The 27,363-nt window shown below is 38.7% G+C and overlaps 1 protein-coding gene across 2 annotated transcripts in view; it reads right to left on the bottom strand.

Moving 5' to 3' along the window:
- NID1 (nidogen 1) overlaps window positions 1-27,363 on the bottom strand; it is a 68,116-nt gene that overhangs the window by 30,317 nt on the left and 10,436 nt on the right. For both annotated transcript variants that reach the window (XM_058165962.1, XM_058165955.1), the window contains exons 2-10: window positions 21,963-22,262; window positions 20,979-21,208; window positions 17,702-18,117; window positions 16,118-16,267; window positions 15,142-15,393; window positions 13,582-13,782; window positions 10,620-10,862; window positions 8,712-8,855; window positions 6,746-6,874 (exon numbers count right to left, since the gene is read on the bottom strand). In XM_058165962.1, the coding sequence (XP_058021945.1) occupies window positions 6,746-6,874; window positions 8,712-8,855; window positions 10,620-10,862; window positions 13,582-13,782; window positions 15,142-15,393; window positions 16,118-16,267; window positions 17,702-18,117; window positions 20,979-21,208; window positions 21,963-22,262 (2,065 nt within the window). The remainder of the gene's footprint in view (window positions 1-6,745; window positions 6,875-8,711; window positions 8,856-10,619; window positions 10,863-13,581; window positions 13,783-15,141; window positions 15,394-16,117; window positions 16,268-17,701; window positions 18,118-20,978; window positions 21,209-21,962; window positions 22,263-27,363) is intronic.

Below are 27,363 nucleotides of genomic sequence, written 5' to 3'. Positions count from 1 at the left end.
TTGAAGCTTTTTCTTTAAAAAAAAAATTCAGAAGGTGCTGAAAACTGAGTACTGTAGAATTTTTTTAAATAATCTTTCCAAACTGGGATTTCAAGGTATTGTTAACTTTATACCTTAGATGTTGCAAAATTTGGGAGAAATCATAAAAACACTCGGTAGCCAAATTGTTACTTAGAAAAGTAAAGTGTGTTATGGCATCTAGCTAACATCCATGTCACCAGTAGTCTGTATTTATTTATTTTCTAGTGTTTATCAGATATATTTCGGTTTCCTTCCTGTCAGTCTTGCAGTTTATATATAGATGCTAAGGTCATCTTTTGGTTTAGCTACTTCTTTTTACCAAACCCTTGCCACATTTCCTGCATTCTGCTTTTTCTCAAGCACAGATTCTCACATTCCTGGTAGCTTTTTCCATCATTTAGTTCATCATGTTATACAAATTTACTTGATGTTTCCTTTCTCTACAGTTCAACACAATTCCATACATTTTGCTGTTTGAGACAGTAGTCAAGATGGCAGTCTTGTCTGTCCCATACTTCTAGCCTACTGATTTGTCATTAACAGGGCTAGGGGATCTCAGAGAATCCAACATTTGCCAATCATAATGTGTTAGGAAGAATTTTTCACCTTACTTTCCAAATTATCTCTCCCACCTTCCTTTTCCCATGGATCTAGACATGAATTTTCAGACAGTTTTCTATTTCTGCTTGAAAATGAATGGGAAAATGGAGAATGTCGGCTGTACCTTATATAATAATCTGTATCTTGAACAAGAGAAAAAACACAAAAGATGATAGCTCTCTCTCTCTCTCTCTCTCTCTCTCTCTGTGTGTGTGTGTGTGTGTGTGTGTGTGTGTGTACCAGTACTAGCATTTATTCAAAACCATTCCAGTAGAGTTTACCACCAGTTATTGTTTTGCATCTGGGGAAGACAGACAGATAGATATATACACACAATATATAGCGCAATTTTATAACCTATTTTTGCTCAAATATATTTTGTGACAGCAGCTACAGAATGGAATGTGTTTTTGAAATTCTGCAGTATTGCGTGCAACATAAGATCTTGGAAATTAATCAACTATGTATAATTCAATACATAATCAAAACCTCAAATGCAGCATTTTCTTTACATAATTGCTGGGTAGCAATGGCTTCATGTGGAGAAACAATAAAATCATGAAAGGGTTCTTTGCAAACTCTGGTTGCTTATACAAAGAATGATCTTACGAAAATTTAAGCCACCGATGACCCAGAATTACAATTTGGCAACAGACTATAGCTGCAACTCAGTGAGATATAAGAATGTTGGCAGATTAATGAGTTTTAAACAAATACAGAACATTTCCAAACTGAATAGTCATCAGTCATTTGGGAATTAAATTGTCTCTAAAACATGAGAGAAACTATACTATTCATAAAATGGTACATTTAAGGAGCATGTCATTAACATTCTTTTTAAACTCTGAAAATCTTCATCAGTACTATAAAATATCCAAAGGCTTATTGAATCTTACATAATTTTTTCTACTATGAAAACAATTTTCCTTTTAGAATAATTAAGTAATGAAATAAATATATTCTGTAATTCATTAATTAAATCACTTATTATTTCCAAAATATTTTGTATGACACTGGCAATAAATAAGGCTATGTCCAATGTTTGCTATTCATAAGGAAAATATATAGTACATAGATTTCTCTCTTCTTGCAATTCTCCATGATTTCTGGTAAAACCTGACATATTCTCCAAATAAGACAAAATTGTCTGAGTTTCCTACACAATACTGCAAAGCATATCTAACTGTTTTCCTTTCCTTCAGAGCTAGGTATCTATTGGGCCTTATTCCTGGTGACTAAATGGACCAATGATACAATCTCCACTTGTATTGAGTTATAGCCCATAGTATTTCCAAGGTCATCTGGGGATCTTGATTCCTCATCCTTTAATCCAGTGTGATTCTTTTCCTCTACGTCCCTCAGCTTGGGCAAGCATAATAGTTTGTTATGTCAATCAGCTCAAGTTTAAATTTGCTATATTGTCATTGCACCTCGTACAACGAAACTAAATGCCATTTCAGTGTACATCATACATAAGAAAACTATAAAAAAAAACCACACGCATCCTTCACATTCTACACAATTGAATTGAAAACCTGATATTGCATTAGTATTGCACTATACAGTAGAATTCAACATAGTTACTGCTCTGGGATAGAAGCTATTTTTCAGCCTGTTTGTCCTTGTTTTTATTGTCCTGTACAGTCTGCTAGATGGCAATAGTTAAAAAAAAGGGTGCCCAGGATGAGATGGATCTTTAAGAATGTTTTGAACTTTCTTAACGCAATGAGAGCTATAAAGCTCTTCCAAGGAGGGGAGAGGGCAACCAATGATCCTCTGGGCAATGATGTTAATCCTCTGGAGCGCTATCCTACCTGCCACTGTGCAAATAGTTCTACACATGCTTCTATTTCCCTTTTTAAGATCTTAAGCAAAATGTTGCTTATATGTACACTGAGAGCTTATGCACTGGAGACAAATTCCTTGTGTGTCCAATTACACTTGGCCAATAAAGAATTCTAAATTGTAAAAAATTCTAATCTGCAAATTCTCTTGAAGGTTCTTACTTTCAATCTCAGAGCCATCCAGTTTTTTCTGAAATATTTTGACACAGTTAGCTCTTAACTGTGCTTAGCTGTTAACTGCCTTTTCTCTTGCAGCTTTAAACAGTTCAATGGGCATTTTCACTTGCACCATGGGGTTTCCTACATGATAGTAGGTACTGCCTCTGATTAAGTCACTTTATAGTGGAATAGGTTCTAAACTCTTGCACACAGTCTCTTGAAATGTTTTTGTCATTCTATAAAGCTATTTCTAAATGGCTTCAGTATTATCCGTCTACTTTTTTTGCATTCATTTGCCTCTTTTTCATTTCTTCTGTGCTTTCTCTTTAATAAACCTACCTTAGTTGTAAAAAAATTTCTGATTTTTTTATAAGACAGTTCTCTATCTCTTTAGATATTTTCTTTTATTCCTTTGAGTTCTTAACTGAGACGTATTTCCTTGTGCTTTCTTGTTTATACTTTAAAATGCTACATTCAGTCATTGTACAACTTTCGTCCTCTTTCTGTTCCCTGACTTTAGCATCTTTTGATGGGTACTTGGATCCTTTCCTCTTCAAATATTTTTCCCTCTTTGGTTTTATCATTATTTGACGCAGCTGCTCAGATTCACTTTTGCATAAGCTAAGGATAGCAGATCTGTTCCTTATACTGATCTTATCTTTTGACTCTAGAGCAGGGGTGTCAATTTCGATTTCATTGAGGGCTACACCAGGGTTGTGCTTGACCTTGAGGGGGGGGAGGAGTAGGTGTGGCCATAGTGGGCATGGCCAGCTTGGGGTCACTCATGTCAGGGGCACCTATGGTGGTCCGACTGCTCTGTCAGAGAAAACAGGCTCTGAGCTCCATTTTTGCCTGCGATGACCTTCTGCAACCCTCTGCCAGTGAAAACAGAGCTTGGGAGGGCCTTCATTTTCACAGGCAGATGCACCACAGGCCAGTCCTTCCCTGTTTCCAGTGTGGCCCTGTGGGCCAAATCTAAACTGCCCCCCAGGCTGGAACTGACCCCCGGGCCTTGAGTTTGACACCCCTGCTGTAGAGTCTTAAGGTCATACTTTTCTGGTATAATTGCTGGGAAAACTGAAAACATTTTTTCTCTTAGAGAGTAGATGGCTATAACTCTGGGAACAAAGCCAATCAACTTTAAAAGAAAAGGGAAAAATTATGTGTGAAGAGAGTGAGGAGGCTGAGTAAGAAGTAAAAGAACTTCTGGACATCAGTAACTAATAGATAATGCATTGTAATAGAAGTTTATCTAATTAATGACACTTCAGTCCAGGATACAGGAAGAAAAGATTCAAAGCATTCAAAAGAGAGGATTTACCTTAACAAGTAGTGTTACCTTCTACCTTAGTGGTAGAAGAGAGCTAGAAGTTCCTGTTGCATTTCTAGGAGTGTATATCAAATTCCTAATTCCTATACTAAAATTCCTGATTGAAGTCTGTGTAATTCTTGATCATGTCCTGCTGAATGGGGTTTGACGGTATAAAACACTTGAATTTACAAGAAGTGTTTTGTAAACTATTGCAGTTATTTGTTGCTCCTCAAATAACGATAATAACAAAAGTTGAGGTACTTTAAGACCCAAATTATTTGGGGTCATGTGAGGCAAAAATGGGGCTGATTTTCTAGGGTGTTATATCTCTACCTCCTTAGACATAACCAATTTATGACTAGCCACTTAGCAATTGTTCAAAGTTAAAATGGATTCTTATAACCCAATTTTGAAGTGCTGACATCTGCAAACACAGATCACATTATTGCATTTTGGGCGCTGGGCAACCAGTTCATCTTTATGGCTCTTTGGATCATCCCGTCATCACAGGACAATATATTCCTACATTACTTGCTAGTTCCCAGCATTTACTCCCAGTTTTTGACAAAAAAATGTCATTGAATAAGATGGATTCACTTAACAGCCATTCCAAAAAAGGTTGTAAAATCAGGCAAGGCCAGTTGTTGCTTAATAACTGCAATGACTTATGACTGTAATTCCAGGCTCAATTAAGGTCTTTAAGCCAAGGACTATGTATATGCAAAATACAAGTTGTCATATACTGCATCTAGCTCAGTATAGTCTGCACTAAATCCCAAAACTATCTCCAGATTTCAGAGGATTTTATTTTACTACCTTCCCCTTTACTAAAGATACAGTTAACTAAACAATTGCATTTGACAGGGAGAAAGAAAAAAAATAATTAAAGACATTCCTAGCTGCAGCCAAGCACTAAACTTTCTTCCAAACAGATGTTGAAGCTACTAAAATATAAGAAAGGAAATGTTTAATACAGCTGCTTGGCAGACAATAAAATATTTATCAGACTAAAGCTTTAGAAACCTTATAGCATTACATGCCTTCACTATAAACTATCCAGTCTCCCTTTAGTCAAAGTTTAATCTTAACTCAGCCACAGTTTTATGCCTCTCCTCTTTCCTCAATATGCTTCTTTAGGACATTTTTAATATAGCAAATGATTTATTCAGTAAAGGTTAAAAAGACACTTCACCACAAATTCTGCTGGGATCGCATTGTATGTTTCTCTACTAGGGGATCCGTGATAGAATAGATGTTATTAGTTATGAAATCCAAGACTGTATTAATTTTCCCTACTTAAAAAAGTAAAAAAAGGAGCACAGGTATTGGCTCTACTTTTTTACATGCATTTGTTGATTAAGCACCTTCCATTTTCTATTATTTAGCTGTAAAAATCTCCCAGGTGCTCTTTGGCAAGTGTCCTCATCCTATCTAGCAATACCGGAATGACCCAGAACCACATAGCAGAATGAGATATTTTTATACATAAATGACAGCAGAACAAAGACCATAGTCATCCATAAGAGGAACAAGGGGAATGTAACTGTAATAAAATGTTTTGCAATACAATTTCTGCCCCTTATCTACCTGCATAAATGGAAGTGAGGCGGGATGGAAACTGTATCATGAAAGGTACAAGGTACACCAGATTAAGAAACCAATGACATAGAGGTGAGGGCTACTTTCATTATTCAGATAGTCCTCACTTAATTAAAATTTTCATTGCTAAACAAAGCGGACATTAGGCAAAATGTCACGTGACTGCATTGCCTAGCAACAGCTATTCCACTAGTCCCTGTTGTGGCCAAATAGGCCGAGATTGCACACTGTTGTTAGTCCCAAAGGTGCTTTTTCAAGAGGCAACTGGACTTTCTGTTTTTTCTTTGAAGACGTTTTGCTTCACATAAGAAGTGAAAAACCTTCAAAGAAAAATCAGAAAGTCCAGTTGTCTCTTGAAAAAGCATCTTTGGGATAACCTGGATGAATGAGAATAGACATACACCATTGTTAGGTGAGAATCTCATGCTTCTCCTACTCTGCAGTACTCCCCTCCACTTCAGTTCTCCCATCTCTATCCTCTTCTGTCCTTTTGGTCACTCCACTCCACCACCTATCCCTGCCATCACCTACCACTTCCGGCTGACCTTCGGTATCTTCTCCCTCTCATTGGGGGAGCCTTTGGCTGAAGCAGCTGCTGGCCCTGCCTGAAACCTTGCAAGCACACTTTGTCAGCAGCGGAAGAAGATGGTGAAGGTCAGTTCCTGTCCTATTGTTTTTCTTTTCTTCTTCCTATATATGTTTATATGTGTATATACTATATAATCTTTTTGTATGATGTTGTGAGAAAAATAAATAAATAAATAAAATGGAGGGTGCTGGGAAGAGCTGAAGTGCATGCTACTGTTGTAAATGCCAAATGACTACAATTGGGACCAGAGTTTCTGTTGTATGTCAAGCTGAACCCAATTTTACTTCAATTTTTACAGCAGTTGTTTTGCCTGAATCAGGTAGTCATTAAGTGAATCCAGTTTTCCCAGTGGGTGATTTTTTGCTGAAAATTGGCAAAAAGTTTGCAAATCAGAATCATGTGATCACCGGATGCTGCAAGCAGTTGCCAAATGTTTGAATTGCAATTATGTGACCATGAGCGCCATAAATGCAACTTCAAGTCGTAAGTCCCTTTTTCTGCGGCATCATAACTTCAAACAGTCATTAAACTAATGGTTGTAAGTCATGGACTACCTGTAGTACGTTCTTAAGCTAATCTGTATTTCCCAAAACAACAAAGGACGCTTTGAAATAAACTTACCTATGCATGTTCTCCCGTCATCTGAAAACTGATAACCCTCTATACATTCACATCGGAAAGTTCCCGGCTGATTACTACACACAGCATTACTGCCACACACGGTTGGCTGCTCCTGGCATTCATCTACATCTGTGTAGAAAAGTAACATTATTATACAACTGCCACTCACAATTCTTTAAAGCAGGGGTCTCCAACCTTGGTCCCTTTAAGACTTGTGGACTTCAACTCCCAGAGTTCCTCAGCCAGCTTTGGGACTCTGAGAATTGAAGTCCACAAGTCTTAAAGGGACCTGTTGTGTCTCGCCCAATCTCACCACAGCCGGGGCCTGCTTATCTGCTTCCGAACACGGAGGAATGTTCTAGTATGCCTCCCGGCCCCAGCCCTGGCTCCATGCCCAGACAGGCTGAAGAGGAGGAAATATCTCCAGCCCCCAGCTCTGGCTCCATGCCCAGGCAAACGGAGCAACTAGACCCCTCCCCCTCCTCCACAGCATGTGAGCCTGAGGGAAGTCTATTGCCAACAGCTGCTGACTGGAGTGACCCTCGCGTCAGAAGACTTGATAGGCGGAGGCAACAGAAGAAAGGGAGGGGAAGGCCTGGATAAGTGCTGAGTCATGGAGCCACACCCCATGGCCTATATAAAGGATCTGCTTTCTGGCATTCTCTGAGGCAGGCAAAGTCTAAACATATCTTGCTGAAGTCACTTTCTGATCTCCTGCCTGCCCTGAGGACTTTGCTAGGACTTTGGCAGAGCTGCAGAGGCACGCCTGATTCGGATTTCCCTGACCCGGCCGTCAGCAGAGGAGTGGGACACGACAGGACCAAGGTTGGAGACCCCTGCTTTAAAGGAAGAGCACGATGTATCTGTGTTTTTAGCTTTAGTTCTGCTGAAAGGCCATCTCTGTTTTCCAAGCAAACCTGTTACAACAGAGATTAGAAGCACCAGCCAAATAACTTGTCAAGACATAAGTGATGAAGAATGTAGTATCTGATTTTGTCAGATTAGGATATTGGTGTGTTTTTATTCCATCTGATTCTTACAGCACAGTAATTTAATATGACAACATCAAGGTGTGCACAAGAGGGTATGGGTATTTATTTTTAAACCCAAAGTACCTGAGAAGATTGCAGCCTTGCAGAAGATTAATGAATTGTGGAGGAACATGGCTAATTCATCCTTTTTCTCCTATTCACCATGCTGTTCAAAATACCCTTCAGATTGCTGTGTAGCCGTTGTGAAAAATTCTAAACATAACTCAAGCAGGACAGCAGCAATCCTGTACTGCCACCCCTTAGCTCTGATATACAACCTTCCAAGAAAGCATTTTCGTTTTCTTAAAACAACAATTGGCGCAATAGCTATTATTGCAAATCACCTTTAGTTTGGCCCTGAGAAACTACGAGCAAAAGTCAAGGTAGCCTTAATTGTATGGATTGACTCAGGTTTCCCCCTCCCCCACCCCTCATTTTTGCAGATGGAATTGAGTTTTATCTTCAGCATTTTTTACCGTGGTTCCCATTTGGATTGCATTCCTTATGGCTATGGGCAAAAGACCATTTCCAATCGAAACAAAGAATTAAACATTCTTCCTTGTTTCTACATTCCCAATCTGGGTCTAGCTTAAAAAAAAAAAAGCTCCCAGCAGGAACAGGTCAGATTATACAAATAACCTCTATGTGTATACTTCACATATAGTTCTGCCCTAATTTGCAGGGCTTCAGGATAAGCAGAAATGCTGTAAAAAGATATTGCATAGAGTACAATTTGATCATATTGCAATTTCTGTTGAGGAAATCAGGTGTCTTTCTGTTGGCACACATATACAAGGGGAAAATATACCTGAATTTGTCATGTATAGCAAATTTATAACAAATAGCAAACAACAAAACATAGATTCTGAAAGTGAATACAGGGATGAAAAATTACATTGATTTTACGTAAGTCCTATTAAAAATAAAATTCCTACCATAACATGTCCGTCCATCTCCCCGGAACCCCACTGAGCATTCACAGGTAAACTGATTGCCTGTTCCTGGACGACAAACTGCATTGATGTCACAGCCATGGGTGCCCGTGTAACAAGGATTGCGGCTTACATCACCCGAACCATCTGCCAAGAGACCGTAGAAGATACATTTAAAGATGATGATCTGAAAAAATAATCTTTCTACATTTGTGCTCTTGAAAAAGCAGTTTAAGTTAACATTGAATGGTTTACAGGTCAACAAGATGCCAATGGGTATAAAATCTGGATAGGGTAGCTTTTAAATGCTCAGCAAAAAAGTTTATACTCCTCATGTTTGTAAAGGTTAAGACAAACTATGGAAAAGTATCTTAAAGGTAATGAACAGAAGCTTTAAATTCTTCTAGGCCCATGATGGCGAACCTATGGCATGCATGTCAGAATTGGCATGCAGAGCCCTCTCTGTGGGCATGTGTGCTGTTGCCCCAGCTCTGCCAGCTGGTTGTTGGGTTTCCAACGTGCGCATGTGCACCCGCCAGCTGGTCATTGGGTTTCCGCCATCACTGTTCTAGGCCCATATATTATTTCTACATATAGAAACCCTAAGCATTTCTCTCAGTGCAGAATAACTATAAATATAAGTTTAATAAATAAAAACTATGACATAATAGAGTGAATTAAAGCTGTATTCACAAACAGCATGCTGCATTTCTAGTCAGTTTTTCTGCAGTCCAATTTTGTTACCTATCCTGTATGGATGGTTTATCAAATCCAGCTTTTAGAATGTGATCTATCTATCTATTATCTATCTATCTATCTGTCTGTCTGTCTGTCTGTCTGTCTGTCTGTCTGTCTGTCTGTCTGTCTGTCTACTGTATCTATCTATCTTTCCAGTCATAACTCAGCCTGGCTTCTGAACAATTTTAATCATTTTAAAATGCAATCATTTTAATAATAATATATCATTGTAGTCAAATTGCATTATACAATGACTTCATAAGCGATCTTAAGCACAGACATCTAATAAATGAGTTATCTTACTGATGAAATTTCATGGTAGAATGTTAACAAATCAGGTAGTGAATATTCAGAAAGAAAATATTCTTTATTTGGTATTTCTCATTTAAGGAAGTAATCCATATGCACTTACATGGAAATAAGTCTTACTGAAATCACTGAAGCTTACTTTAGAATAGCCATATATAGATTTGTATTATTGTCAGTGTAATAGGTCCTTTAAAAAACAAATTGCTTTTATGTCTGTTTTTAGAAGATCAGAAAATCAATAGCGCTGTTCATGAATCAACCCATTCTGAAGTGAATATCAGAGAGCGGAAGAAAAAACATTCTCCTTTTGAAGAAAGGTTGAATGTTTGGGTTTTCTAACTAGCAGAAATATCACTAAAGGAGCAAATAACAACAATTTATGAATTTATATATGGGGAGTGGATAGTGAATTCTTTTTTTTCTCATATTACTAGCACTCAGGGTCTTTCATTGATACTGGATGGCACAGGTAATTCAAGGCAGGCACAAGAAAGTAATTCTTCACTAAAATATGTATGGAATTCATTGGCACACTATACAGTGATGGTCACTAGCTTAAGCTACTTTAAGCAAAGATTTGTGAAACTCATAAAGAATAGAACTGTTAATGGAACTTCTAAGATCAAAGGCAATATGTCAGAAACTAATTTTAGAAATGAACAGCAGGAGGCTGACTGCTGCCTTCAGTTATTACATCCTGGAGTTGTTTGATTTGACTCTGTGGGAAGCAGGATGATGGATTAGCAAAGAGAAGGGCTCTTTCATATGGACTGTTGCATCTGAAAACCCACAAGTATAAAATCAAAGACAGGCTTCTATGCAAAGGCAGTGGAAGTGAACCAAGCTCACTGTCACTGAACGTACCAATTGGGCCAATTGAATTGCTCATTGCATATCGCAAAATCTGTTCCTCTTTGTTATATAAGACAAAGACACTGTCCACTGATAGCTGCTGAGTGGCTGAACCAGAATGATGGGAATCATCATGGATGCATTCATCAAATGAAATAGTTTGTCGCCATTGATAAGAAACTGTGTATGTTGGCGATACTCCATTTCTTTCTGGCTCCGTCACGGTATACTCTCTGGTAGAAGAGGAGGTGGTAACTGAAATATATGAAATGCATTCATATTAATAAAACTTAGCCACACTTGAATATATTTCATGTAACATAAGAATATTAGAATAGAATAGAATAGAATAGAATAGAATAGAATAGAATAGAATAGAATAGAATAGAATTTTTTACTGGCCAAGTGTGATTGGACACACAAGGAATTTGCCTTAGTGCATATGTTCTCAGTGTACATAAAAGAAATGATAGGTTCATCAAGAATACTAAGGTACAACCCTTAATGATAGTCATAGGGTACAAATAAGCAGTCAAGAAACAATCAGCATCAATATAAATTGTAAGGATGCAAGCAACAAAATTACAGTCATACAGTCATTAGTGGTCATAAGTGGAAGGAGACGGATGATTGGAACGATGAGAAGATTAATAGTAGTTCAGACTTAGTAAATAGTTTGACAATGTTGAGGGAATTATTTGTTTAGTAGAGTGATGGCGTTCGGGAAAAAAATGTTCTTGTGTCTGGTTGTTCTGGTGTCAGCGTCGTTTTGAGGGTGGAGTTGAAACAGTTTATGTCCAGGATGTGAGGGATCTGTAAATATTTTCACAATCCTTTTTTAACTTGTACAGTATACAGGTCCTCAATGGAAGGAAGGTTGGTAGCCATTGTTTTTTCTATGATCTGTGTTTTAAACTATGACAAACAATCTAGTTCTACTATGATGGGGGCTGACTCTTGATAATTCATTCACAGAAGACTCCAAAAGATATCTTCTTCCTACCAACAGAGGAAATGGGGTGGGGGACTTATTTATTTTCTCGTGCCTCTGCACTCTTTCGTCACATTTAATGCTGCTTTATTGCTATTTTGCTTCTTCAGAACAGCTTTTCAGACTCATGGGGGAGGAATGTGAAAAACAGAAATTTGTTTCACTGTTTCTTTCTCCACTATGAATTGTGTGTATGGGGGTCCCAATTCATTCCTTCATAAAAAGGCTAGTGTTTATTTTATCTTTTTTATATATTTATGCAATAGTTTAAGCCAAGTCTCTACAATATCAATCAGCTTGTGTTTAATTTATATTCAGTTCAATTTTATTCAACTAAAGGCGTTAACTTTGCAGTGTTGCAAAATGCAACTTTTTATATTGCGCAACTAAAGACTACAGCTGACTTGTTCAAAATGTTGAACTGGGCTAAAGAAAAGCAGCAGATCTCCTGAGACAAGCGTTTCCCAATCTCAGCATCTTTGTCTGGATTTCAGTCGAAACTTCTTAAAAATGATCCATTTTTCCCATCAGCATCACACAATTCAATTTTTGTACCACATCTTGTTTTGCAATCTTCCATCCATCACACAAATGGATGTTTTTGAGAGCAAGCATTTAAAATCTGTGAAATGGTAAACAACACTGAATAGTTAATCAATTGATCATAGGTTTTACAGATCTAGACTACAAAAATCTGGACAATTACTAGCTGTCAGCTACTAGATTTCAGCTAAGAGGCACAGAGAACTCAACATTGCTGTCAGCTAGTGGTCATCTGCATTTTTGTAGCCCACATCTGGTCAGCCTAGCACAGGGGTCTGTAAATTTGGCTCCTTTAAGACTTGTGGACTTCAACTCCCAGAGTTGCTCAGCCAGCAAAGCTGGCTGAGGAACTCTGGGAGTTGAAGTCCACAAGTCTTCAAGGAGCCAAGTTTGCAGAGTCCTGGCCTAGCAGGTCACATCCTCAGTTACCTGAGTGCAAATTGATAAGACTTGAGTAGTGAACAATTTCATTACAGAATGGTTTGTCTGGCAAAGTCTTTTCAGTAAAGCATGTTCCACGCAACGGATGTTTACATTTAAATACAGTAAGAACAATGTGAAGTATCTTTTTTATTGGTAATTATAAATGATCGCATAAGGTTTCCTGGAATATAAATTGGGGAATTAAAAAAACGGTGGCTTTGATTGAAGTTTTTATAAACTCTAGAAAGATTGCCAACCAAATTGAAAGAATTCATGAGAGAGCAGAGGGAACTTATTAAATCCAAACTGTATCAGAATAAACTGTATTTGTGGAGTGTAGTCCTTAACACGTCCCACAAAATTCTCAATCAAGATAATCCTTTATTTTGCACATATGGCTGGAAACTAATTACTTTGATCAGAATTTTTGTTACCAAATATAAAGGTAATTTGTTGGCTAAAACACTGCAATAAATTAGACAACTTCAATGTCTTGCTACAAATCAAAGATACCTGATACCAATGATATAATTATACATGATGCATTGTGCTAGCCTGCAGATACAATGCATATATTGGGGAGGGGGGGAGAACAATGGAACAACATACATGTTTAACAGAATTAGCAGAAACTGACTTACCCCCTTTTCTCTCAGCAAACCCCAATCCAACAACTCTGCCAAGAATTCTGAAACTAGTAAATGCCTGACTAGTTAGGAAAATCTTTCAATTAAAAATAGTTGTCATTAATCAATATCAGTTATCTCCTTTCTTCAATAGTCCTTAAGATGTTTCCTGGGGGACAAGTTGAAGGAGCTGCTTTGAAGGGGGAAGGGATGAGAATTTAGCTTTGAACACCCGTATTTTGCATATGTTGATTTGGGTTCCAGCCACTTAGTGTCAATTAGTTTCATAAATAGTGTGATATACCTCCTGTGGTTAAAAAGAGTTCCAGTCTGGAGAGACTAGAGACTGAATAGGTCTCCAAGCAACAAACCTGCACATTATTTAACTTACCAGAACTAGAAGAGTGATATAGCTCAGTGTAAGGTTCTATATGGACGGATGAGCCGAATGGGATCTCAGGTACTTTGCCTTCAAGTTCCGTGCTGATTGTAAGATGCCCATGTTCATCAATCCCACTGAACTTCTGCTTAATGATCAGCTTTTCATTGTTGCTGAGGAATGTAACTTCTGCTTGCCTTGTAAACTCGCCACCTAGAAGATAAATTACATTATGTTTTATTTATCTGTTGGAAGAGACACTCTCTATGTTGAAATATTCACCTTTAGTCTTGGTTCACCTAACCAGATAAACCTTAAGTGGATTGTTTGCTTTTGGTTTAGTATCAGGGGTGGGATTCAACCGGTTCTCATTGTTTCGGGTGTACTGATAGTTCCAACGACCAGCAGAGAGCGAACCAGTTCATTCTGATGATCAGATGGGCCCGCCTGCCTGCCCCTGCGCTATAACCTACCTATATTTCTTTTGTTTTAAGCCCAGCTGATAGGCGCGGCAGAGCGGATTGCCACACCTCAGCTGTTTTACTGACTCTGGATTCAGTAGAAGGTAACTTTCGGTCATAATGTGCATGCGCGGAAGCACGAGTTTGATGCGTGAGTGAAGCGCGCACACAGCGAACCGGTTGTCACAACCGGTGAATCCCACCACTGTTTAGTATTATGTATATACACTGCTAACTGTGACTTTGTTAACAAGCTATAGTTAATATGACTGAATTCTAAGAAAATTGTTTAATCAAATCATATTTTAATATGATTATGGAATCAGATTTTGCCTACACAACCCATGGTCTATTTTTCTTGCCCATCTTTGGAGCCTGCATTCTCACTTTCTGCTTTTGGTGTCTCCTTGCTTTTATTATTATAATGGTTTGTTGCACAGTCAGCCAGATGTTTAGACTGGATTTGGCATTTTATCCACCTATTGAATCCTTCCCAAGACCCTGGGATAAGCAGATATTGTTATTAAAGGTACCCTGTTTTCCCCAAAGTAAGACATCCCCCGATAATAAGCTCAATCAGGCTTTTAAGCGCATGGCAATAAGGCCAAGCACTTATTTCAGGGTTAAAAAAATATAAGACAGGGTCTTATTTTGGGGAAAACACAGTATTCATCACTTGCTGTAAGCTGTTCCAAAGTAAAGCTGTCTTTTGCAATTGACTGATGGTGATTTTGTCAGTCTAATGGGGTTTACGTAGTGCTCCTGATGTTTTTGGGCTGCACCCAAGAGGCCTGTGACTATTGACAGTATTTTTTTTCTTTCTTTTGCTAAAGTTGTTTTACTTTTATTTGAAAGTTTTTATATTTTATGGTTTTTTTGCTAGTATATTATGATGATGATTATATTTTTATTAATAGGATGAGGGAAATGATGAAAAAAATAGTTCATCAAAGAAAAAACTGTATATTGTGGTGTGGTTTTTGCTGCTTGTCTTCTTCTGAAAATAGTTATAGCGACCTTACAAAGTGTCCTCTATGGAAATGGAGAAATCATCACAAATATTAAAACATAAATAAAATACATAATTTTGAGAACAAATGTTAGAAATTACCAGTAACGCTGAATCCATTTTGATAACCTTCCTGTTCCACGGCAAACATCCATCCAATGATACCCCCAATGGAAGCGAGAGGAAGCAAGGAGAAACCCAAAGTTTCTGGAATTGTGCTAATGGCCGTGTATGCACGCCCATGGTTCATCACAACGTATGAGTGGAGGTCAGTGTTCTCAAATACAACTGGTACTGGGTTGTTTCCAACAAAGATCCGTCCTTTAACTTTCCCATTGACTCGCTGAGGAGAACCTGGTAAAATAAAACAGGAAACTGTAAGTATTGTATTCCTGTAGTAGTGTAGATCTTGGTTAATGTAATGGGGCTCAAGGTTGACTGAGCCTACCATCCTTCTGAAATCAATAAAATGAGAATACAGATTGTTGGGGTTACAATGCTGACATTGTAAATATTGTAAACACTGTAAAGCACTGTAAAGCATGCTGTAAAGTACTATGAAGTGATATATCAGAAGTCTTCAAACTTGCCAGCTTTAAGACTTGTGGACTTCAACTCCCAGAATTCTCCAGCCAACACTACCAAGTTTGAAGACCTCTGTGTATATACCACAGAGGTTTTCAAACTTAGCAGCTTTAAGACTTGTGGACTTCTTATATACCACTTATATACCACTAATTGCTATTGCTATTAACCAACTAGCAAGTTGTGTTCTTTTAATAATAACTTTAAGAACACCAGGAAAATGTGGAGTTAATCCCTTTTTCAGATTAACAATCTTAAAAATAATTATGCATTAATTTGAAATCCTGTAGTAGCTAGTAACATTTTCTTTAATCATTTCAGAAAATTAAGTATTTCAGAGTTCTCCACTAAATCCTGGACTGGATATTGTACAAGATCTTGCACAGTGCCTAGTCTGCTCTAAGAGAATAACATTTACATTCGCCAAAGAAAAGACACTTCAGAAAAATGCTTTGCTATATTTTAGATATTTAACTTGGAAACCAACATTTACCTTCAGCTACACATTGCCTGCCATTTCCTTTGTAGCCAACAATGCAACTGCAACAAAAGCCACTTGGGTAGTCTTTGCAAACAGCATGAACTGAACACTGATGGCGGTTGTTTGCACAGCTTTGCTGGACATCTGTATTGTAACGGAACACTGTAGATAGGAGGGAAAAATTCAGTGCTTTCTGTGGAAGACTGGTTAAGCTCACAGAATTTTAAGACAGTTATGGTCCAATTATCTCCCCATTTGTTAGCTATAAAATGTACAGAATGCAGAACCACATAATATAGGAATATCTTTCTTATTGTAGAAGTAAAGTCTCCTGAATTACTATTGCCCACGTTTAGTTCTCCAGCACCCAAACGTCTGTTGGTTGTGAAACAGAATAGAAATTCAACCTTGTAGAGCCAGAAGGAGCAGATCGAGGGCAAGGTCCAATTTTACAATTTTTCACTTACTGATAGCAAGATGCATTTTTTCATCCCTGGCACCAGACTTTCTCTTGCATTGTTCCCAGACTGTCCTCCCTCAGCAGCTGTCTCTAGCCTCCGTTCTCCAAGCTTTTAAAAATGTTTTGCAATACTTTTGAGTTGTTAGGTGGTGTTGGTATTTTTTACTATGAATTTTAATCTTCATTATTGCCTCCATTGAGCAATGAGAAATAATCCAAAATAAGAAGGCATATGTTTGACAAGAGTACATATGTATGATGTGCCTTAATTCATGTCAGAATTGTTTCAATGGACTTGGATAGCAAAGAAGTATACAAGTTATTCACAGTGCACTACTAAACATTCCAGCTCTTTCCCTTCAGTTAGTTAACAATGCTATTTTCTCTATCTAATACCAGGATTGCAAAGCTTTTATAAGCTCTACAAGGTAGACTAGACTAAAAAATCAAAACCATATAGGTCAGGAGTACTTTTACTATAACAGCCTCAGTAACAGACTCTAGCAAGTCTGAATGTGCTTCCCCCTCCTCTACTTTATATTCTTGTGAACTAGAGAGGGGCCTCTCTGAAACATTTACTCAGACTGGTTTCTTGGAATGGATTCAAGCAGGTCTGATCATTGCCTTAGTAGCCGTTTTTTCATCCTGTCCTTCAAAGCCATTCCCTATATCCTGAACAACTTTTGAATTTGCAATGTTGGGAGAAGGGTTATTTTCTTAGGCAGGTAAGGGCCACAAGAGGCAAGTCAATGGCAACATAGCATTGCATAAATTCCTAATGTTTAGAAGGAAAAATTCAACTTTTGAACTGCAGGTTGCCTCTCCTAGCCAAATTAGTAAATGTATATTAAAGGCAGTTCACATTGGAGACATGTTTTGTTCATCAACAACACCCAAATGAGGACTTTTTTATATGATGCAAACTTAGCAAGTGAAAGACATTTGTGAGACTTTTAACACTTCCTATTCCATGCATACTTAGAAACTGTTGGGGCAGGGGGGGGGGATTTCCTTCCGATCCGTTGTTCATCATACAATGGACACTCTGTAAATAAATACTTTTGTATCTCATGAAACGGCCTATAGTACTGTATTTATGAAAGATAGTCAATAGAGATTTTTCTAGGTGATCTTACCAATTCCAGTTTCATCATCTTCTTCTACTTCAATAATCTGAGCATGCTGGTTGGGGAATTGGTGGATTGGAAACTGTAGAGGTGGATTTTTCCCTGTTGGGAGTGGAAGTTTAACTGGAGGCTGATCAGTTAAAGTTTGGTATGGAAGCTGAAAATCATCTTCTATTGCTGGCTGAGGTAAGCTGTATCCAGTCTGAAAATTATCTCCTCTATCAGAAACATCATAGGAGACTTCTGGATGACTAATGTCAATGGGACCTTGTTGAAGAATGGAAGGGTCTACGGTCACTTCCTGGAATTGCTCATAGTCGCTGTATTCTACACTGGCAGGAGACTGAGTACCTTGGGCCGATAGGATATCATTTGAGCCACCAATCTCAAATGCCCAAACTCCAGGTTGTCCCAAATTGCTGGCCCTAAAAACCAAAATAAAAATAAAAAAATCTAACTATACATTAATCAAAGCATGCTCAAGCATTGTAATTTTTTTTTATTTTTAAAAATTAAGTTCCTCACCACAAATTATAATTATAGCTGGGGTAAGACAATCCTCATGAACTGTTCAACCCTAAATGGGGAGGCCTGAGTGTAAAAATTATTGGACAAGACTAAATAATATTTAAGGGAAACTTATGACCTTAGAGAAATATATACAGTAAATACAGTATACACAAATATACAGAGCACACCACAGACCTGAATTTTAGAGAGATAGGAAATTCTTTCTGTTTAATATATATTTTTATTTCAGAACCATGCCTTCCAAGCTGCAGAATAAAAGCTGGAAACTTACAATTGCTATCTATTTCTTGGAACTGATATTGTCTGAGGAAGATCAACTGAAGTTCCCAGAAAGATAATGAGCATTTGGACTGGGAAATGTTATAAGCCTTTCTGTCTTTGAATAAAGAAAAACTATGCATTGCTTTATTATTTAAAAAAATCTTAGTAGTATATATAGTTTATAACTAAATATATTTTGTTCTCTTGTAACTTTTATCCCAATTTTTATTTATTTTTATTTATTTATTGAATTTTTATACCGCCCTTCTCCCGAAGGACTCAGGGCGGTGTACAGCCGGAGATAAAATACAAAATATGTACAATTAAAACAAATTAAAAACATAGCAAAATTACAAAAACGGCTAATAATTAAAATTAAATTTAAATTATTTAAGAATATTAATAAATAAAACCCCAATTTAAAATCAAACTATTATGCCAGTCCCGCTTGAATAAATAAGTATGTTTTTAGCTCACGACGGAAGGTCCGAAGATCAGGCACTTGACGTAGGCCAGGGGATGTTCATTCCAGAGCGTCGATGCTCCCACAGAGAAGACCCTACCCCTGGGGGCCGCCAGCCGACACTGTTTGGCGGACGGCACCCTGAGGAGACCCTCTCTATGAGAGCGTACGGGTCGGTGGGAGGCATATGGTAACAGCAGGCGGTCTCGTAAGTACCCGGGTCCTAAGCCATGGAGCGCTTTAAAGGTGGTAACCAAAATCTTGAAGCGCACCCGAAAGACCACAGGAAGCCAGTGCAGACTACGGAGCAGTGGTGTTACATGGGAGCCACGAGTGGCTCCCATTACTACTCGCGCAACCGCATTCTGGACTAACTGCAGCCTCCGGGTGCACCTCAAGGGCAGCCCCATTGCAGTAATCCAACCGAGACGGAACCAGAGTGTGAGTGACTGTGCATAAGGCATCCCGGTCAAGGAAGGGACACAACTGGCGGACCAAGCGGACTTGGTAAAAGGCCCTCCTGGAGACGGCCGCCAGATGTTCATCAAAGGACAGCCGTCCATCCAGGAGGACGCCCAAGTTGCGAACCACCTCCTTTGGGGCCACTAACTGCTTCAACAGTCAGCTGCGGATGCAGCTGACTGTACCGGGGTGCCGGCATCCACAGCCACTCCGTCTTGGAGGGATTGAGCTTGAGTCTGTTTCTCCCCATCCAGACCCGTACAGCTTCCAGGCACCGGGACAGCACTTCGACCGCTTCGTTGGGGTGGTCCGGGGTGGAAAAGTACAGCTGAGTATCATCAGCGTACAGATGATAACTCACCCCGAAACCACTGATGACCTCACCCAGCGGCTTCATATAGATGTTGAACAGGGTAGGCGAGAGAATCGACCCCTGAGGCACCCCACAAGTGAGGCGCCTCGCGGACGACCTCTGCCCCCCTGTCAACACCGTCTGCGACCGGTCGGAGAGATAGGAGGAGAACCACCGATAAACGGTGCCTCCCACTCCCAATCTCTCCAACCGGCGCAGCAAGATACCATGGTCGATGGTATCAAAAGCCGCTGAGAGATCTAATAGGACCAAGGCAGAGGAACAACCCCTGTCCCTGGCCCTCCAGAGGTCATCCACCAACGCGACCAAAGCCGTCTCCGTGCTGTAACTGGGTCGGAAGCCGGACTGGAACGGGTCTAGATAGACAGCTTCTTCCATGTGCCGGGGGAGCTGCCATGCAACCACACTCTCTACAACCTTCGCCACAAAGCGAAGGTTGGAGACTGGACGGTAGTTTCCCAAAATAGCTGGGTCCAGGGAAGGCTTCTTCAGGAGAGGTCTCACCACCGCCTCTTTCAAGGCGGCGGGGAAAACCCCTTCAACCAAAGAAGCGTTTATAATCCCCTGGAGCCAGCCTCGTGTCACTTCCTGAGCAGCCAGCACTAGCCAGGAAGGACACGGGTCCAGTAAACATGTAGTTGCATGCAACCTCCCCAGCAACCTGTCCACGTCCTCGAGAGCCACAGAATCAAACTCATCCCAAATAACCTCAACAAGACGTGTCTCCGCCATCTCGGTTGGATCATCCCAATAACGTGCATAAGGTCCACACTGGCACTTATTATAGCAACACATTGCTTCAGTTAGCTCTGAATACACCCTTGTAGTTTCCAATATGAAATGCTACTCACATATTATTAACTTTGAACAGGTTCTGTAACTTCTAAGTCATGTATGTAAGGACATCTAATATGTTCACACACACTGATACCACCATACCTCTTCCTCCTCTATCCTCTTCTTGTCTTAGTTGTCCATCAGGCTATTCTTTTAAAAAACCTTTCTCTTACAATAGGAAAAGGATTGGGCATGTTATCAATTTGTAGCTACCCGTATCTCTCCACCTACAATTTCAGAGTCTTTCATGTGATGCAACTTAAAGAGTTACATTTTATTCATAGAAGAACACTGTCAAGATTTATAGAATTACTAGGAAACAGAAAATTATTTTGGAAAAAATAATGAAAACCACATACTTGCACAGGTTCCTAAGGATCTCTTCATCATTAGCAACTACATTGTATGATCCAGCTTTTACCCATAAGAAGTAATATGTAGAAGGTTGGCTGAAGCCAACAGTTGCTGGGACATCAACATTATCATTTTTGGAATGTGTACTATAGAACTGCAAACCATCTTCTGGATAAAGGAAAACCGCATAGGAACTAGAATCAGAAGACGCTAAAACAGCCTGGAATGTGTTTCTCTGTGGGGAAGATTCAAATTTCATTTGCAAAAAAATTAAAAAATAATAAACATCTGAATGATATACATTTCATAAAACAAGCCATCTTAGCTTAGTTTACCCATCTTAGCATGCGCCAGTTCCACTGAATTTCAAGTTCCCAGAATTCTTAGCTAGCATGGAATTCCATATTCCCATGCATGGAATTCCATATTCCATGGAATTCCCATAGCAAAGAATTCCATATTCCTATGCAGGCTAGAAATTCTGGGAATTTTTGAAAGTTCCAAATTAAGAAAAGCTGGAATACAGAATCAAGACTTTAAAGAAAGCAAGCAAGAAAATTTAGAATTTTTATAAGAAACATTAAATTGTTCATGCCAAAGCAAGTTTTTCTCTAAGCACTGAACATCACACAGTTGTATCATTCAGAAATGAGCAAACTCCCTTTCATAAGTCATTATTTATTAAATTGTTTTATTCTATTTCCAAAATATCTCAAAGCAATAAAGAAATAATAAACAGTATTCAGGTGTAAAAACAAAATGCAATTAAAATTAAATTAATTAAAACACATTTAGATGAAGAGAGTCTTGTTTTCCTGAGAGATATATAAAATTCCACTTTAAGGTTGTACTCCTAAATCTATTTGCTAGGAGATAAAACCAGGTGGTTTTAGTGGGAATTAATTCTCAGTAAACATGCACAGAATCATCTACACTTTCAGCATTAAAAAATAGTCAGTGAATGAATTTTTTTCATTTCACCTGCTTACCTTTACTTCTAAAGTAGCATCTTGTCCAGATCCTACATAAGGAGCCACAGAATCCCAGGTAACAATGACAACGCTCTCTGGATCAAAGGTAGTATTTGGAAAGCCCCTCTTGATGTACCTGGCAGCAAGTTGGAGGATCTCAGGGGAAGAATCTTCCCTGTAATACACATTTCCACGTCCACCTGTAGTATCCAAATCAGCATAAAAGGGAGCAAGACCTCCAAAACTAAGAGGAAATTGACCAAGATATTCATCTTCTCTTGATGGCTTACTCACTGCTATGATGCCATTAGTAAGCACCTAGTTAAAAGAAAAAGTATGTGTTGCAAATGCTCAGATATAATACAATCAAACAATGCTTACCTCCAGTGGTAGGTTGCTACCAGTTCACCCCGATTCGGGTAAACTGATAGTAGCAGTGGCGGGAGGCTCTGCCCGCCTGCCCAAACGTCATCAGATACGCTCTGCGCATGCTCAGAAGCTTCTGCCTATGTGCAGAAGTGGTGCGCGCACAAGCGAAGTGATACAAGCACATGAGTGTGTGCGTGCATGTGAGCGAACTGGTAGCAAAAGCAAGTGAAACCCACCACTGCTTACCTCCCTTCAGAAAATATAAAATATCTACGAAAATTTTTCACTTGCCTATCTGAATAATAGACAGATTGTGTATTTTCCCAAATGAAGGAATCAGCCGTTGGTGCTAGAGTGCTCAAGGCAGTCCAAGATACAACCTGAAACCATCACAGCACTGGCAGAACCAAACTTGAATATTTGCAATCCTTATTGAAACTTAAGGGCATAACAGATGTTGCTCAAGCAACGTTCTTTTTATCATCTAATAGCTTGATGGAGTCAAAAGTATACATCTTAATGTATTCTCCAGGTTGGCCTAAAGATATAAGGTTATCTTAATATGGATTTCTTAATTTAGTTCATTCGACACTTAACACTTTTATTTTTATTTTTTGTATGATACTATCTTGGGTAGCACCTTCACTTACAGCATTAGATGTATAGAACAGTCAGGAAATATATAACTAGACTCAAATAATAGAAACCAGTATTCCAATACTCCAAGTCAAATTAAATAATCTCCCCTTAATACAATAGAATAGAATAGAATTTAATAATTGTATTCCGCAAAGTTCAGCATTGATCTGATCAGAGTGGAGCTATAGCTCTTTTCAGACATTATAAAATTCTGAGTCTTTGTAGGGTATGAAATATGTTTGCGGGAAATTTTAAGTTCAGAGGATTTTGGATCATGTACTAGAGACTATGGTATAATAGTTGATTAATAATAAATAGTTGATTTAAAGTGTCTTAGTTAAAAGACACTTTTATGGTTTCTCTTTAGGCTTCTCAGGTTCAGCTATGAAGGAAGGAAGGAAGGATATAGTCTATGTGTTAAGAAATTCTATCTTGATTTTTTTTAGGCATTCATGATATGGACAGTAAGTTTCTGTTAAAAGGTAAAGGTTGCCCTCGCACATACGTGCTAGTCATTCCTGACTCTAGGGGGGCGGTGCTCATCTCCGTTTCAAAGCCGAAGAGCCAGCGCTGTCCGAAGACGTCTCCGTGGTCATGTGGCCGGCATGACTCAACGCCAAAGGCGCACGGAACGCTCTTCCTTTCCCATCTAAGGTGGTCTCTATTTTTTCTACTTGCATTTTTTATGTGCTTTCGAACTGCTAGGTTGGCAGAAGCTGGGACAAGTAACGGGAGCTCACCCCGTTACACGGCAGCACTAGGGATTCGAACCGTTGAACTGCTGACCTTTCAATCAACAAGTTCAGCATCCTAGCCCCTGAGCCACCGCGTCCCTGAAGGTTTCTGTTAACAAAGCCTAAAAATATTTATAATTTCTTTTTAAGCAACTGCATGGCACAACTGGCACTTTATTTGACCTGCCATTGAGAACCTTTTGACATCCTGCTAATGCAAATCATTTGCTTTTGTCAGAGTTTAGGCAGCGTAACTAGCATTATGAGATAAACCCAGGAGCAAAACACAGCACACAGCACACAGCGCCTTTAGATAAATAACAGTGGTTTATAGACAACTAAATATTTACAGACTTATACATGGTAAATACCTTATAATATAGCTACTGACACAAAGGAGAGCAATGGACGAGAGAGAACATGAGGAGAAGGAAACGCCCTCTAATGGCTTCCCTTATATAGGCAGTTTCTTACCCAGCTTTTTAAAGTGGCAGTAGCCTTGATGCCTCATTCCCATTGCATCAGCTTACAGTTGCCTCCGCTTACGACCCTCTCTCAGCTTACAGCTATTAAATCTACATACCCTGACAGCTTTAATGTGATGTGATTGTTCCCTTCTCTTCCCAGAAAGCCCTGGTTTTACATTTTTATTTTATATGCTTCCCCGTTGGTTAGAGTGGAATCCTGGTCCCTGATGTGCTATTTTTCTATTTACAAAGAATTTTTTATTATTATTTTTTTGTCACAACAGTATACACAAACAAACGTCATAGATAAAACAGCATATCTTGGAGACGTGAACTGAAGACTCTATTATTTCAGCGCGCGGGACTAGCCTAAGAACAAAAATGTTTTAAACAAATTTTAATGGGGGTTTTATTGGTTCTTATTGTTTTAGTGATCAGGCCTTGATAATATTTAGTTTTAATCTGGGTTTTAAAAGTCTATTTATTATATTGTTTTATATTGTTTTAATATGCCTGTGAACCGCCCTGAGTCCTATGGGAGATGGTGCGGTATATAAGTTTAATAAATAAAATAAAATAAATAAATATATATATAATTAAAATTATGCATCAACTATATTAATTGGATATAATGAAGGGAACAATAGGACAGGAACGGTAGGCACATTTGTGCTCTTATGCACGCCCCTTATTGCTTTCACTTTAAAAAAATAATGTAGTTATACATTTAATAAGATTATGTATCATTTTTTTCTTGAAATGTCACTATCTGCTCCACCACTTCAATGTTCTAATACAACTTCAGTCGTCATTTTGTTAATCTGCAATTCCACACACTTAGGAGAATTGCGTGCTGCATTGACTGACAGCTGACAACGAGACTCATTTTTATTTAACAGCATGACTGGTGGAAGAGAAATCTCTATCAGGTTATTATTCCCATATTTATTGTAGTTAATATTGTAAATGCCATTCCCTCCCATTCATTCATTTTTTTTTCATATCTTCAGTAATTAGAGTGGTATATATAATTCACCAATTTTAATCCCCAGCACAGAGAAAAGATTTAGCTACATACATTTGACAAGTCCCAATTTAGGATGAAATTTGTCATGTACTACATCCTGGTGGTCCAAATAAGTAAAATGTCAACTCTCAAAATGACTTCAGTTGAAGCCATATTCTTTGTTACTTTGTTTTTAGGTTGCCATATATGTGGGGGGGGAGGGGTAACTACCGGGTGTGGGATATTTTCCTCCCATGTGCCAGACATAACAGTGATAAGGCCCATGGGAATCAAGGTCATCTCAATTAGAGTTCACAATGGCCGGAGGGAATAGCTGAGCAGACTGCCATCTACCTGGTTGGCTAACATGACCTGTGACACTAGGGGGATGGAGGGATATCTATTTCTTTTATTATGAGAAAACGTGGGAAAATTTAGAGTTAGCTTCACATTTGAACATGCCAATATGATGTACCCAATAAAATGGATCTTTGAGAAAAGCCACACTCAGAGTCCTAAATTGATTGGGAACCATGACATTAAACTAATTAACTTAAATTAACGATATCAACAACTAAAGATGCTTGTTTGTAGTACTCCTTTTAGAATATGGCCTGATATGACATCATTGTACTGGTTGAGTTTCACACCCTATGCTAAACCATAAGTTATGTATGGTTTATTAATAAACTGGTAGATGGATTTACACTTCGTGCTAAACTACCAAAACAATGATTTGTAGACAATAATGGCTGAATTCATTGCATATGCTAAGCCAAGCACGGTCAAATCAAATTTTGGCCTAGCATAATAGATCACTATGTCTACCTCCCCCAGCACAATCCATCCTACTATTTTCCTTAGCCTCATATGTATATCGCACTATAGATGCTAATTTAGCAGGCTTGTGTTTTCAATATTCTGCTATCTGACTATGAGGCACAAACCTTATAAGGATGTCAAAAGAAAACAGAACAGATTCCATCTTTGCTATTTACTTTACAACTCTGGCATTTCCTTACCAAGATAAGATAATTGCTATAGTCATACTTTCCCAGAAGGACTGAGAAGAACCTTCTCAAACAGATGCAGCTGTAACGCTTCTGGATAAATATATACAGGATGCCAAATAGATAAAAACCAGTTAGTTTGTCTGGTAAGAAAACCAATGCTACATCTTTCAGAGGCCAGAAGTTTTGATTCAAGGATATTTAATAAAAAATTCTGATACCAGTGATATCACACTAATATCACTGAGTAGGAATATTTAGTAAGTACCGTATATACTCGAGTATAAGCCGAGTTTTTCAGCACGTTTTTTGTGCTGAAAAACGTCCCCTCGGCTTATACTCGGGTCTATACGGCTTATACTCGAGTTTTGTTTTTTTTTAAGCCCCTCGGCTTATACTCGAGTATATACGGCTTATACTCGAGTTTTTTTTTCTTTTTCACATTTTACGGACGGAAGCCCTGCGGTGCAGTGAGAGGGCGGGCGGGGAGCCGCCAGCCTTCTCAGCTGAGGGAGGAGGTTTTATCTGAAATTGTGAGGAGTTACTGCTTAACAGAACAAATAAAAGTGACTATATGGGTCAAATATCTCATTCAGTGCAAAGCAGTTTCCTGTTTACTTTCACAATGAATGGATTTGTATAAAAATGTTATTGTAGCTGAAAATGCAGGTAACATTTTAAAATATACAATGCTTTCCAAACCTGTTTAGTTGAATATGATGTTCTCCCTCTAACATAGAAATTAACTCCTGCTCCTTCCTCTGCATTTTCCATGAACAATGAATAAGTGCATTTCCAGAGCAGAGGCTTTACATAAAGATGAGTAGGTGTGGGGTGAAGAACTGTCTGGTTTGGTTATGCAACCCAACAAGACAGACACAGACTTCAGAGGATAATTAGAACTGCATAAAAAACAATTGCTACCAACCTGCCTTCCATTGAGGACCTGTATACTGCAGGAGTCAAAAGAGGGCTGCGCGAAAATAGCAAAACCACCCGTTAGTTCCTCCCAGGTGAGCCAGGCTGGGCGAGAACAGCCACCTCCTCCACAAGGCGGAGACCCGAGGAACAATGATTTCTTAACTTCAAACTGAATATAGGAATAAATAGATCCCTCAACTCCAGAATTAGGTTTGCCCATTATTCATACCACCTCAGAATATTGTATCTTCCCTGAAATATAACTTCCTCAAT

Source organism: Ahaetulla prasina, chromosome 1 (genome assembly GCF_028640845.1).
Source record: "Ahaetulla prasina isolate Xishuangbanna chromosome 1, ASM2864084v1, whole genome shotgun sequence".
Taxonomy (NCBI): domain Eukaryota; kingdom Metazoa; phylum Chordata; class Lepidosauria; order Squamata; family Colubridae; genus Ahaetulla; species Ahaetulla prasina.
This window is presented reverse-complemented; position numbering and strand designations above follow the sequence as displayed.